At 48.1% G+C, this 14,997-nt stretch overlaps 1 protein-coding gene across 1 annotated transcript in view; it reads right to left on the reverse strand.

Moving 5' to 3' along the window:
- Positions 1–4,782: 4,782 nt before the first annotated feature.
- Positions 4,783–14,997, reverse strand: part of Znrf3 (zinc and ring finger 3) — a 146,715-nt gene continuing 136,500 nt past the window's right edge. The window contains 6 exon segments of the mRNA XM_032917090.1: positions 4,783–6,625; positions 7,427–7,529; positions 10,257–10,424; positions 11,485–11,595; positions 13,060–13,191; positions 13,703–13,777. Of these exon segments, the coding sequence (XP_032772981.1) occupies positions 4,914–6,625; positions 7,427–7,529; positions 10,257–10,424; positions 11,485–11,595; positions 13,060–13,191; positions 13,703–13,777 (2,301 nt within the window). The 3' untranslated portion in view covers positions 4,783–4,913.

The raw sequence follows: 14,997 nt of genomic DNA on the forward strand, positions 1-14,997 counted from the left end.
CCCAAGCACGAGAATTAAAGGTGAGCCACCACGCCCAGCTGGTTTTATGGGGATGGCTAGGGCAGGGGAAGGGAGGTGTGGAGGGCTGAACATAGAGTCTTGACTGTTGGTTGGTGCCCAGGCTCCAGCACATCTTTTACTGTTCTGAGACAGGGTTTCATTAAATTGCACAGGCTAGCTTTGGATGCACTCTGTTTCAAGATGGCCTGAAAGTTGTGATCTCTGTGTTTTGAGTTTCTGCCATACACTGTTACTCGAGGATATAACCCACAGATTCTAGCCAAGACTCTGATGGCTGGAAATACCCCATAACTTGGAATCTGTTGATAGGAGCAGAAGGTCACAGGAATCTCTGAGGGGCACTGGCTCAGGTAAAGCGGCAGGCTCTAGACTTTAGGAGCCCTAGCAATGACCACATGTAACACGTACTTGATAAAATTGTATTTTTTTTTACAGTCATTTGTACAATTTGTTACAAAACCATAGAAGACTACAACTTGTTTTAAATCATTTTTGGTCTGCAAATATGTAAAATCTGTGTGCAATTATCATGTATTTACAGGGCCTTGTTAGTCATTTTCAATGATTATTTCAACAATGTCACACTCTCAACATAAGACATGGCTTAAGATAAATATATTAGTAAATAAATATTCTGAGAACATATTTCCATAAATGAAATGTGCTGCTATACATATACAGAATATACATAAGTTGTTTTCTAGCTTTTAAAACAGTTTTTAAAATGGTAATGTTGAAAAAGAGCCCTTAGACCATTTTATCACAAAAAAATCTTTACAAAATATTAAGTGCTATGGGAGAAATAAAATTAAAATAGTGTCTTGTTAGACCAACACGATACAAAGTTTATGTAAGAAATAGAAAAAGGCAGATCAGCTTAAAAGATGATACTTTCTTTTACAGACCACATTTTAAAAGCATTAGTCCTGTGTGAACTTTGAGACCAGAAGCACATAGGGGAGGGTCTGAACCACAGGACTAACGCTGGAAGCTAATAAAATGGTCTGGGCCTGGAGATGGCCAGCTTCTGGAGCTGCGACCACAGAGGCACCTCATGGTACAGAATGACTAAACTTCCATTTTCATCCGATTCTAGAATTTGAGTTGACATGGCTGTTTTATACCCAGGGCTAGTATCAAGCCCATACTTGCTATCACACACTCAGATGTTATAGGGGCTCCCAGGGGAAAGTGGGGTGCTCCTTGTCCATGCTATACAATTACCACATACTATTGACATTCCTCTTACACCTTCTCCTCCCCTAGAGAGGGCACCAACAGTACTGGGAGTCTCAGAACTTCAGACATTATTTTCTTCTGATGTAAATGGTAGCATGAGAGAAGGATTTATTCTGGTCTGATGTGGCAGTGCAAACATGATAATTGTTCTAAATCTTCCTTTTGTTCTCCTAGCCCAAAACTACAACAATTACCAGTTCCCAGCACCCACCAATAGCATTTTCTCAAGGGAGTTTATTTGACTCTGTCTAGTGGCATTCAAATTCTCTACTCATCTTTGAGTTCTGAGAAGTGGTTTTCTAGCAAGGCAGGACAAAGGCAAGTCTTTCTGTGGTCTGTTTCAGCCAATGGAGAAACATGCACATATAGACACTAAAACAAAAAAAGCAAACCCAGAAACAACAAACATCTCAACAATGAGATGCTGCACTTTGCAGGTCATGTTAAAAGCTGCGCCCCCATTCCCCTGCACAGTAGAGCAAGCCACTGTTCTTAGCAGCTGCTGCTCCTGGCCCCAGAAATAAAGGCAGCCCCGATCACATGTCAGCAGCTTAGGCCCTTCTCACACCCTCGGCAACAGGTGCACAGGGCATAGCCCAGGGGAGAAGCCTCAAGAGACCGACACCCAGAGTTGGGCAGAAGGACAAATTTCACCATGGTCACTTCCTAAAGGGCAAATGGCTGGACCATTTGATGTGGGACTTCTTTTGTTAGATTCTGGATAGAAATAAGTAAATTTCCTCATCCTAGAATGGGGTTTTAAAGAATAAAGTATTCTGATCATCTCAAAAACGTGCAGTCTGGATCCTGGGATGACTTCCCGGGAGCCTGACTGGCAGAAGGGTCATTTCTGTCTCTCGCAACCCAGGGTGGTCCCCATTCTGTAAATGAGCTTTCAGACCCTTTGGGCCAAACTCTTCCCGATGGCAAAAGACATCTGCTAAATGAATGACTTGAAGTGACCAGGAGAGTTAGCGAACACAGGGCCAGGCGATTAGCTTCCTCTAAGGAAAAGAAAATACTTTAAGAATGAGGACTATATTGAATAAAAAGGATTACAATCCCTGAAGTGGTTTTAAATAGATTCTCTCTCCCTTTTAAAAATTAACAAAACATCTTAAAAGCAATAACAACAAAAACCAAAAGTGGTTTGGGTTTAAAAAACTCCCCCCCTTAAAAAAAAGAGGCTGGAAAAAATATACAAAAGCCTACCCTTTGGGTCCGAACTATCTGATAGTCTGTCTCGTGAGAGTCAGTACATACTAGTGCATCAGGCAGACAGGCTGGCAGACATCTGCTGGCCGGATGAGCCACTGCAGCCACCAGGCAAAGGCCTAAAGAGCCCCAGGGCGTTTCTGGGAATGGGAGACTGGTTCAGTTGGAGCTTAGTACACTCCTGTGGGTCAAGCATGTGTCCCCCAGGAAGGCAACCTATGGGGGCAACAGCTGACCCCCAGACCCATGGACACAAGTGTGCCCTAACATACCTTTCAAGGGACAGTGCACTGCTAGAGAGAGAGGAAAGCTTGTTCCTCTAGTCCCACAGGACACCAAGGCCACAAAGCAACATTCCTCCTGGGGGTCCACCCTGCACACCCCATTTAAATTACCCCTGCAATTGATGAATCCCAAAATGATTTTACATTAGACTCCAAGGCCAGACAGAGTGAGAGCGCCTCTTCCCTTGCCCAGGGGTTAGAGTGCAGAAGAGAGACCCTGGTAACAGGGCTGGTCACAGTCCTGGACAGCCTCTGCGGGAGAAAGACTGAGATCTCTGCTCTTATTTGGGATGATGAGTCAGAGGAACAGAAGAGAATGGGCAGAACTGTCCCCAATAAACTGGGCCTAGGCAACGACAGTTTGACACTGCCCCAACTTCCCTCCTGTTCTACTGCTGCCTACAGGTGTGGCTTCCCGGAAACCCCCAAGTCCAGATTTGCCTCAAAAAAGGGAAAAAGGAAGAGGCAGCTTTGTATTGTTCCTTGGAGTCTGTACCCATATCAACTAGCTTTTTACTTCAAGTTTCTGGTTCATTTTCAATAAGGCAGGTGCAACCCTGAGCTTTTCAAAGGCCTGAGGTCCCTCCAGGGAGACGACAGTATCAACACATGACGTGGTTCATTTAATGCAGCAGTGATTTTTTTTTTCTTTTTCAACAGAAGTTGGTAGTTAGGGTTCTTTAAAATATATATATTTAAATAACTTTTTACATTTATATATAATATCTTAGAAAAAAAAAAAAACAGAGAACTCAATCCCACACACCTCAGGAACCCAAGCACACATTACAAAACAGAATACATTATTAAAGAGGCAAAGGACTCAAGAGATTTCGTCTGGTGGTTTGCTAATGGGGAAGGGTGCCACAGGGGCTCACATTTTGGGTTGAGGAGGGCTCTCTTTATTACCACTTTTGTGTTTGTCAAAGCTAATGTGTGTGTGTGTGTGTGTGTGTGTGTGTGTGTGTGTGTGTGTGTGTGTGTGTGTGTGTGTGTGTGTGTGTGTGTGTTTTGGGAGGAAGCCAGACTTTAAAGTCTCCGTACAGTTCACGATTTCTACATAAGAGTTCCTTCTGAGCTCAAGCTCGCGTACCGATGCCTGGGCCAGATCCTGGTCCTGGGAGAGAGAGGGAGAAGAGTCATCGAGGGTGTGGAGAGAGAGAGCCGGCACAGCAGGCTTTGGGCAGTGTGTGTCGGGCAAGGCCTTGAGCATCGATATCCTCTGTCTATGGGGCCCTTGGAAGTGACAGTTCATGACGGTGAGTGGACTACATGTGTGATAAAGGGGGCAGCAATGGCTCCTTTCTTGGGGAGCTCAAGTCTACAGTGAGAGCAGCTGTCAGGGCGGGTTGAGCAGATCTCCCTTGATGGCTATGCTATACTGAAACTTCTGGAAACCCTAGGATGTCATGGAAGCATAGGTAGAAGTGAGGTTAAGTGAATTCCCAGGGGCACTGAACGACCAGGGAAAACCCACCACAGATCACACAGATCTTCCCATGAGGTGCCTGGCTTGAGGTGACCTAGGCGATAGCAGAGGGATCAATGACACTGATGGGGAAAGGAAAGCCGGAAGGATCTCAGACGGAGATGGAAATGAACCTGGCATGCTGCAGGAACAGGACAAAGGCTGGATCAAAAGGAGCATCTCCATTTAGAAGATGTCTTATACTGGGCAGTGTTAGTGCACGCCTTTAATCCCAGTACTCAGGAGGCAGAAGCAGGGAGATCTGAGTTCAAGACCAGCCTGGTCTACACAGAGAAACCCTGTCTCAAAAACAAAAACACACAAAACCAGACATAAAGGTAAATGAAAGCCATTACAACATTTTTTTAGTATAAGGACTGTGACTTGGGTCTCCCAGGTAGAACAACAAGCAATTGCAGTGACCTTTGTCAGGACTTTGCTCTCTAGTAGGCACGGGGATGGACTAAGGGGAACTATAGGAGATGCGGAATAGTTAGTAAAATTGAGATACGCTTTCGAGATCTGAAGCATCTGATGGGAAGAGACGCCAGCATCATGGCTAGAAGGTTTGAAGATGGGTAGGGTGGAGAAGCAATGTTTGAAAGTCATCAGGTACAGAAGCCAAGGGCACAGAGGGAGCCAAACACAAAAGGCCTGAGACAAGGATCTCTATACAAATACTACTGTCATCTGTTCTCACCTGAAGCCTCAGCAGCCAGGGCAAGGGACTCCTGAGTGTCCTGGGGGGCACTGGAGAGGCTAGCCCTGGAAGCATCTGCCTCCTCTGGAGAGCAGCCAGGCTGCACCTCAGCTTGGTAACATGGAGCCTGTTCCTCTTTCCGGGTTGTCCCCAGACTCCATTGGAGTCGGGGACCGTCCAAGCCCAGTGCTCCACCCCAGGGGCTGTGGCTGTGCCTCCCTTGGCAGTCTTGGGGCAAGCCCAAGTCACAGTCTACATCCTCTGGAATAATGGGGATGCGCTGGCTCAAGTCCCGGGGCCCTGCATAACAGCTGGGTGGGGGTTCCTCGGTGAGTGTGTACTGCACACTCACTGAATAGTCCTCAGTGTAGCAGCCATTGCCCCTGCCAGCACTGTGGGCCACCTGCTTCTCTTCATAGAAGCAGCAGGGCAGGCCCTCATATTTCACCCCATCTGTCCTAGGATAATGGTCTGAGTGAAGGCCATACAGGCCCTGGGAGCTCCCTAGTTGTGGCTCCCCACTTGCAGGGTTGCAGTCCTCAAGGAGTCGGGGACCCAGGAATAAGCTGCTACCACCTGCAGTTGTTCCTATCCCAGAGCCCAGCGTGACGGGCTGGGGCTCAAAGCAGCAAGCACATGATGGTCCCTCTGGGCCCCCTTTCCAGGTCCTCCTGAGGTCCAGGGCGGCCCCAGGAGAAACCTCGAGCCCCACTTCTGAGGTAGAGCTGTTGGGCCCTCTGGGTTCCAGCGAGGAGTTGCTGCTGTAGTTCATCTCCAGGCTGCAGGTGGACAGCTGGTCCCCTGAGGGAGAGGCAGGGCCTAGCCATGGCTCACCCCGCCCAGCACCTTGATTGTGGGCTGCTGGAAGCTCCTCTGGTGGCGGGGAGCCCTCAAGGTGCACAGCAGGCCCCCGGCTGCGGTAGATGAAGGGGTCGTAGTCGCTGCTGAGGGAGCTTCGGAAGGTGGAGCAGCTCCCGTACACACCTTGGTTGCTGACTTCTGTGCAGTCCACCACAGAGTCACTGGAAGAGCAGCGGCACTGGCCAGAGCTGTTGCTGCTGCTATCGCTGCCAGGACAGTCAGCCAGGTAGCCACTACACACAGAACGGTGCCCGTGGTAGCAACTGAAGCTAGACGTGCTGCCACTCTCCACATGGGCTGGAGGGGCCATATGCACCATGGTGGGGAAGAGCAGGCTGCTGCCACCACTTGGTGGGAAGGCACGGGACTGGCCCCTGGGTGTGACGCTAGGTACTGGCTGGCTCTCCTGCTCTGGGTAGCTGAGACCCTGGAAGTAGTAGTGTTGGTACATGGTCTCATACTGGGAGAAGCAAGCTGCCTTGGAGAAGCTGCGGCTGCTGAACTTGGGCCTGCGGAAGGGATGGGCTGGTGAGTAGGCCCGGTGTTCCAGGCTGCAGCGATGAGGGGCCAGAGTGTGGTCCAGGTGCAGGGGTGGGTAACCACGGACGTAGGTGGGTGTTTGTGGAGAATAGAGGTTCTGCTCCCCATGCCGGTCCATGGTTAGCAGTGTGACAGGGTTGCCATGGGAGTCCATACTTGTCCTAGTAGGGTAGGCTGGGATGGCATTGGTCCTATGCACACGGCCTGGGTAATGTACTGGTAGGGTCACTCTTGGCTGCCGACCACGGGTAAGGTTGCTTGTCTCCACACAAACAGCACCTGGATTTCCCTTTTGTTCTGGAAGAGGTGGAGGAAACAAGATAATGGGGTAGAGGCTGAAGCATCGGGCGGAGCCATGTGAAGGGAAGTCTGTGCGTGCCCTGCCACCCTGTGAGCCGCCTCCAAGATGAGACCTGGTAGAGACCGACCTGTCTCTTTCCCATCTCCCCAGAGTCTAAGGAAAGCAGAATAAATGCAAAGACGAGAGGGCCTCCCACACTGCCCTGTAATGATGTGGGCGCAGCTACAAACACTGCTATTGCAGACTCATCATCCCCTGTGTCCCTGGAAATGACCCTTAGTCTAGGCCTGGGCAGTCAACATTACTGTCCTCTGTGTTAGATGTGGCTTTAGGCTTAGGAAGGCCAGCTCAAGACACTGAGGTTTATTTTTTATTTTTTCTTTTTCCCTCAGACATGTACCCTAGACTGGCCTCCGACTTGCCAAAAAGCTAAAGATGACCTTGAACTTCTGCTTATACGTCCTAAATGCTGGGCATACAGGTATATATCACCATAACCAGCTAGGATCCTGTTTAATTGGAAACTCAAACTTGAACACAAGTGATTTTCTTGAGAGGCAGGGGACTAATGGGGGAGTCGAACCTAGGGCCACTGAGCCACGCCACTTGCAGCTCAAAGTGATCCGCAATGCCAGGTTCTGTTAGAGTTATGCAGCCGACCTCCCAGACCTAAGGCCCACACCTGCAGGGCCAGAAGACGGGGCTGCACTGGCTCAGCTCGCTCTACGCTTACAGCATGCAGCACGCACTTGTCATACTTTGTAGGGTGAGGGTGTGATGAGGCCTGCAGCAGTTACCTATGATGTTGTGCCGACAGTGGGGACAGGTATGGTGCTGCAGTAGCCATGGATCCACACACTTCCTGTGGAATCGATGGGTACACGGGATGACCCGAAGCTCCTGCAGAGAGAAAGAGAAAGAACACAGCCTGAAGGATGGGCGAAGAGAGGATCCTTCTGCCTTCATCCTCACACATGTGCTTCCCTGAATGGAGTCTGTGGGGGACAGACCAGCCCTGAGCTGTGCTAGTATGGATCCTAAGTGTCCCTAGCTCAGCAGTACCAGGGAAGGGCGCCAAGTGGGACATGGCCGCCTTTCTCCCTTTTTATGTCCTCCTGAATAATTGTATTAGAGATAAAGAGAAAACTCCCAGGCCAGGCAAGCAGTATCTCTCATCAGTTGCTCAGAGGAGAACAGAGGAGAGAAGAGGGCCATGCCACTTGAGTTAAGCTGGCACAGAGTCAGATACATGGAGAAGGAGCAAGGAAGTCTGCAGTGTAAGAGAAAACGTGCTTAGAAAAGAGGAGAAAAGGAGAAGGTCCATTGTTCTGAGCAATTCATGGCTGCATATTACACGACTTAGGAGGCTGCCTGACTGCCTTAATTTTAACTTTAATTATGTGTATGCATGCTTGATGCCTGTGCATGTGAGTGTAGTTGTCTGAGGACAGTAGAAGAGGAAGCTGGAACTGAAGTCAGATCCTCTCCAAGAGAAGCATGTGCTCATAAACATTGGGAACCTCTCCAGTCCTAGACAACACATATTCTTGTCATGATATGCTGCCTCTCCAGAAGCCTAATCAAGGATTGTGGTCAAATGTATGGGTTAAAACGTCCAAAACTGGGCTGTTTGGCTCAGGAGTTAAGAGCATTGGCTGCTCTTCCAGAGGTCCAGAGTTCAATTCCCAGCAACCACATGATGACTCACAACCATCTGTAATAAGATCCAATGCCCTCTTCTGGCATTCAGGTATACACGCAGATAGAGCACTCATACACTAAAATCATTAAAAGCAAACAAAAACAACCATCTAAAACTAAGTGCTTTAAACAAACTTGCTCCTTATCTGTTTATTACTGCAAACATTTGTTACAGGAATGGAAAGTCAAGGAACTTCCCACTCTCTTCCCTAACTAACTCTAAAGGCTGATTTCATTCCTTGAATTAGGGCCCATAAGGAGAAGGAAACTGCCCAATCCACCTGCCTGAACCACAGCTACAGGGGTAAAGGATAAGGAATGTAAGGAAGCAGATTCCTTTCCAGAAGCTGGGGGCACACCTAAGTCCAAAGCCACAGGCCAGGGAGCATAGGGTTTACAGGGAGAGTAGCAAACACCCCAGGACATCTATATTAACGTAGATCTGTGGTTCTAAACCTATGGGTTAAAACCTCAAAAGATCATCTGAAAAAACAGACATGTATAGCATGTTTCATACCAGTAGCAAAATTACAGCTATTTAGTAATGGAAATTATTTTAAGGTTGGGGTCACTATAACACAAGAAACTGTATTAGGAAGGGTCACAGCATTAGGAAGGTTGAGAACCACTGGACTATAGATGATCGCCTCTAAGTACCTTTGAATGAGGTCGAGTAGAAAGGAACACTTGATGGGGCTACTTGGTTTCTAAGGAAAGCAGCCTCCTGACTTGTTCTTTTTTTTTTTCTTTTTTCTTTTTTTCCCTTTTCTTTTTTTTCGGAGCTGGGGACCGAACCCAGGGCCTTGTGCTTGCTAGGCAAGCGCTCTACCACTGAGCTAAATCCCCAACCCCTCCTGACTTGTTCTTATTCCTTTTATTTTCTTTTCTCACTAGGCTGACACAGTGATATTCAAATAAATAACCAATATGGCGCTTTAAAATGCCTGTATCAAGATTGGAGAGATGGCTTAGTGGTTAAGAGCACTGACTGGTCTTCCAGAGTTCAATTTCCAGCAACCACATGGTGGCTCACAACCATCTATAATGGGATCCGATGCCCTCTTGTGGCACACAGGTGTACATGCAGAGTGCTCATATACATTTATAAATAAATGAATAAGTCTTTAAAACAGTGCTTGTATCTTCTCACCTAAACAGCCTTTGTGAGCATCTAGTTTGCTGGTTGGTGTCACAGGCACAGACACAGAATGAAGCCACTTGCCAAGTTCATAAACCAAGAATCTGCCTTGGCTACGTCAGAACCCAGGAGTCTGTACCCACAGTGCATGAAAGAGTATCATCCAAGGGCCCGTGTACACACACACTTCCACCCAGTCATCTATACGTCAGCAGGGCCATCTTGTCCGAGGGCTGTCCAGGCCTGGACTCTCGGGTGATTTGACCCCACTTTGTATGCACCTATGCACCTGGAGACAGACATAAAGGGAGCAAACCGCTAACGCTGGACGGTTCCATGTGAATGGCGGGTCTGTACTGCTCCCCATACTTGCAACTATTAATAGAGTGCAAGCAGAAGCAAAGGCATCAGTCGCTTGCCTTTTCCAAGTAAACTCACTATTTAACCAGTTCTTGAAAGCAAAGCGAGCAACTTGTTCTTCTATCTACTTATTTTCTCTTCAACCATGTGCGTTTTTTCAGAGCCAGGATCTTAAATTCACAATCCTTCTGAGTAGCCTCTCAAGTGCTAGAACCGCTGGCATGTGCTACTACCCTGGCCTACCGTGAACGTGCTAGCTGTACTGTCTACTGAGTACTGTGCTTTCCCAGCCCCAGAAGAAATGCCTTTAGAAGCCTGCACATTGACTCTAGGGTGTGGGACACTCTGTCATGGTCATGGTGGTCTCCAGCATCTCTTGGGCCCTGTACATCCCTCCCCAGCCAAGGCAGCCCTGTTTCTGCAGCTACCTCTCCATCAATGTACTTCTCCAGACAGATGGCACAGTCGGATGTAGAGCCGCTGCTAAGTGTATCCAGGGCCCCACAGCTTCCTTCCCGGCGCCCCTTGCTCTTGGAGTTGAACTTTCTGGTTTCCATCTTCTCCAGAGCCTGCACGGCCAGCCTGTTCATGGAATTCTGCATGGCAGAGCATGGTCAGTGTTGGTACGCATTAACAGTGGTAGTCTGACCCCAGGCCATGGCGCTCAGGACACTGGGACAGACAAGACTAATCTCACTTAGGTCAATCAAACAGATCCTTGAGAAACTGTTCAAAACTCCTACTGCTACTGTATCTCCTAGCCCCAACAGTGCCCATGATCACTACGACTCTACCACAAAGTCTTGCCTTCAAGGGGACAGGCAACTCCCTGCCTCTGATACTTCCCAATTCTGTGCAGCACTGGGTTTTCAAGGGCTTTAGGCCAAATGTCCCTCCTTGCTGAGAAGCCAGAAAAACGGAAGTGCACTGAGCACTCGGCATCTGATACACCGAGTGCACACACCAGCCCCGAATCCTGCCTTGCTGGCCATGGCCCCCCAACCGTCCTGACAACTGAAACCTCCCTTTGACAGTCACCATCTAAGGCACTGTCTCTCTCAGGGTGTCACACTGCCACGTATCTAAGAGTGTAGAGTCCTGATTCCCCTCTCACTGCCCTCTGCCTAGTTATTTCTCTCTTATAAGCTACAGTAATGGGCTTGCTACAGTACTACCTATAGCTACGTGTTTATCATCATAAGACCCAGGGGCCTGACTGTATTTCTACCAACCTCAGACCTATTGAGGAGCAAGGTCTCACGTTCCAAAGCAACACTTACTTAAACATTTCCCTCAAAACACTAGCTTGGAACACCCCCAATGCTGAGGTCTTTCTGGGCAGGCTTGATCTCAACATAAGGGCTCAGTACTTGAGGTCTACTATTCTCTAAGCCACTGAGACAGGATGGGTGCCATAACAGCAGGCAGGAGAGATCCCTAATTTTCTTTTTTCGTTTTGTGAGACAGGGTTTCTCTGTGTAACAGCCCCGACTATACTGGCACTCACTATATAGACTAAGCTGGCCTTGAACTCAGAGACCCACTTGCCTCTGCCTCCCAAGTACTGGGATTAAAAGAGTGTGCCACTATACCTGGCTCCCCTAACTTTCATCAGCAACAGGGCAATGAGGTTCACAGGTTACTCCTAGGGGTTACCTGACTACGACGCTGCTTCAGCTTGATTTTGACAAGGAGAATGAGGCAGACCAAGGAGACCACGACGAAGAATGCCAGGAAAATCCCCATGTCAAAGTACTCGGTGGGTTGCTAGAATAGAACACAAATGCCATGAACCATGTTCTCTTCGGTGGCATGTGGGCTGTCAGTCCTGGTTAGGAAATGGAGTGGATGAATGAGGACAGTATCCCTCAGTGTGTAGGAAGCTTCTGGAGTTCTGCTCACATGTACAATGATGGTGCCTTCAGTGTGGCCAGGATGAGGATTGGGGAGCTAAAGTGGCCTGAGGCTCTCCAGTAGCTGGGAGAGCCATCTGTAGAGGTCAGCCTGCCATCAAAGCACTGCAGCTTGGTGTGACGAGTGAGAAAAGCCCCTCTGAATAACACAAGTCATCACAGCGACAGACAGAGGAGGGGTGTTTTGAGGGAACAATGATTAGTAACCATGTATTTAATGGTTTACAACAACTCAGAAAATTGTATGCTGCTTCCACAATATCAGCTTCCACTACAATGAGTCACATTTACCAAGAATTCCTTTTTCCTTTAAAAAGAAGCCAGCAAGTCAGTCCTGTGAAGTTCCCTTGTTTCTTCTCTTGGGGTGAGGTAGGGGGCTGCAAGGCAGCATTCATTCTAGGCTGGTCTTCTACCTAGCAGAACTGAAGATGACCCTGAATTTATAACTCTACACCCACCACCTTCTAAGTGCTGAGGTCACAGCTGTGCCACCACGGTGGCTTTATACAGTTAACTTCAGACTTGGTGGACACTGGGCAAACCCTCTACCAACTGAGGCACACCTGGCAGTCCTTATCTTTGCTGTGTAGAACACGGTCTCTGTCACCTGAAGCTGCTCTACCTAGGACATGCATTTATCCAGTAAGAACAGGACTCTGGTGAGATGCTGTGCTACCCGGATACTTGATTTAGGTGGGAGAATCACTCCACCTGGCAACAGTTCACTAATTCTGAGGAGGATAGAAAACATACATTGGGCACTAGCCCCAGATTCCTAGAATGCTTCAGTCCAAGCCTGAGGAGAAGATGTCAGTTCTGCAAACTTCCCTGGTTTCTTTTCTTGGGGTGAAGTATCAGTGGGCAGTAATATTGCTTCAGCACTCTGAAGAGGCATCTGACTACTACATGTCACCAACAAATAGTCTGAGGCCTGAGTAATTTTCAATGTTTTGAGTAATTCTTAACATTCTTATTTGTGAGTCGGGGAGTTCCAAGCGAGTAATCTACCTGATAGAAAGAAGGAAGTACAGGCCTTTTCTCATCTCTAGGTCAGATGAAGAGAAGGAAACACAGGAAGCCAAGCAATGCCAGGTTGGAGAAACCAGACTTCATAGCAAACAACGTCTGTTTCTATAAGTTTTTACAAATTTTCACAAATAAAAAACTATGGGTGAAAAATCTCTCTGTCCTCCTGTGACGCAGCTGAGCTCAGCCTGTAGGAAGCTCCATTATACCAGCGTTCTAGATATAGGGATGAGAGGCTGTGCCTCAAAGGAGGCAAAGGCACCAGGAGGACAACAGGTAAGCTGCCACTCACTCGAGGAGGGAGGTGCTGGATCCTTGCTCGAGCTACTTTCTGCTTGTTGACAATGTTCATCAGCTTGACAGCATCTGCACCCTTCACATACACCACTGGCCTCTTAAGGGGGTCTTCGGAGCCTTGGTTTAGCTGACGAAGAAGAGAGGACACCAGTTAGAAGACATGCTTATTTAAGGAACAAGGGGATCTGGAATGTGGCTCAGTAGTAGAGTGCTTGATTGGTACATCCAAGGTCAAGTGATCATTTTCAATGCAGACACCCCCCCCTCCACACACACACATGGCGGGAGGGGGGCAAACGCTGAATCTCCATTTGGAAATCCTTGAGGTCATCAAGCCTTATATATAGCCTTGGGGTTCCCAGAAAAGCGAGGATAGGATAGGATGCTATATTTGTTTTAAGATGGGCTGAGCTGCCCAGAAGCCCAGAGACTCTTTGAAAATGTCCCTCACCCCTAACCCCTCAACCCACAACGACTTTCTGTGCCTCTCTCAGGTATGATACTGAAACACACGCATCTTAACTTCAGTGGACAAGTTAAAGGATCTGAGACAAGAGTGTCACAATAGTGACTACTCAAGACAACCAAAGCAATTATTTCTTAGGCAGTCAGTAGGACTGGTTGTAGTGGTGGTTTACCTGGTCGATGGCTTCTGGGTTTTCAGATACGTCAAAGATAACGGCGGTAGCTCCCCGCTGAACTGCTCTCTTGGCCTGGTGGAGTGAAAAAGAGCAGGTTGGCAACTCTGTCCTCTGACTCTGCCAACACCAGCCTTATAAACCAGGCATGGCTTCAGAATGCAGCAGGGACAGCAAGCAATGTCTGTGCCCCTGAGCAAGTTGATCCTCTTTCCTAAGTCCTGGCATTCTCATCTGCAAAACAGGAGGCACTGCCTATTTTGTCCTATCGTCTTGAGAGCCCAAAGACTTAGAACGGGTGGGAGTGAGTGACTGACTACTGCAGAAGCCTGTCCTTACCCGCCCCCCAATCTGGCCAGAACATTAAACACAACACTACAGATGGGCAGCTGGGTTGGTTTGGTATTTCTGCTATAAACACACTGGCCCGGCAATCAGAGTAAATGCTTTTGGTTTGTCTCCTGTGGTCCTTTCTTCTTTCCCATGTCATCCAGTTAAGATAGCATGCTGACTATTTCTGAATGAATCTCAAAATGGTCACTTTTAACTCGTGACACAAGCTGAAGACCTCTGGAGACTGAGGGTGGGATGTTATAAAGAATGATAAGTGGGGATCTAGAGCAGTTGGCTGCCAAGCTAGGCTGCACATTAAAAACCACTTGGGAAGTTTGTAAAGCAGATTTCCTGGCTCCAACCACAGAGACTGTTTCAGTGGGGCTGGAGGCAGGCCCAGGAAGCGAGGTTCTGTAAGCTCTCAGGGACTCGGATAATCCCACCAGTTGGAAAACTAGAGGTCAGAGGGACAAGACAAGAAGGCTTAGAAACAAATGAGAGGTGATAGGGCTCTTTTGTTGTTGGAGTAGAGAGTGAGAGAAAAGATCCCTTTCCACCTCAATGGACTTCTAACTCTATCTCCAGCTAAGTGAACAGCAGAGCTGAGTCTATAGAAGGAGGAGGGGACATGAGACACATCCTTGCTTTTAGGACTTGAACTCTTGTAACAGAGACAGCCACTCACCAGGGAAAACAAAACAAATTCTCAAGCCAGCATGCTAAAAGATGGGCAATTTCAGCCAGTGCTCAGAGGTCATGTCACTGTGGGCCCAAGTGTTTGAGAATAAATCCAAATTCCTTCGACAGGAATAATCTGTACTGACAGGTGCACCAACCCAGTGGGCAGAGACTTTACTGGACCACTAGAGGGCAGTGTAACCCCATTGCTTTTTAAGCCAATCCCCTGAACTTGGGACCAGAAAGTCAAAATTTAGTGATACCGGGGATAAAGCCTTGGAAGT

Source organism: Rattus rattus, chromosome 11, assembly GCF_011064425.1.
Source record: "Rattus rattus isolate New Zealand chromosome 11, Rrattus_CSIRO_v1, whole genome shotgun sequence".
In the NCBI taxonomy this organism is placed as follows: domain Eukaryota; kingdom Metazoa; phylum Chordata; class Mammalia; order Rodentia; family Muridae; genus Rattus; species Rattus rattus.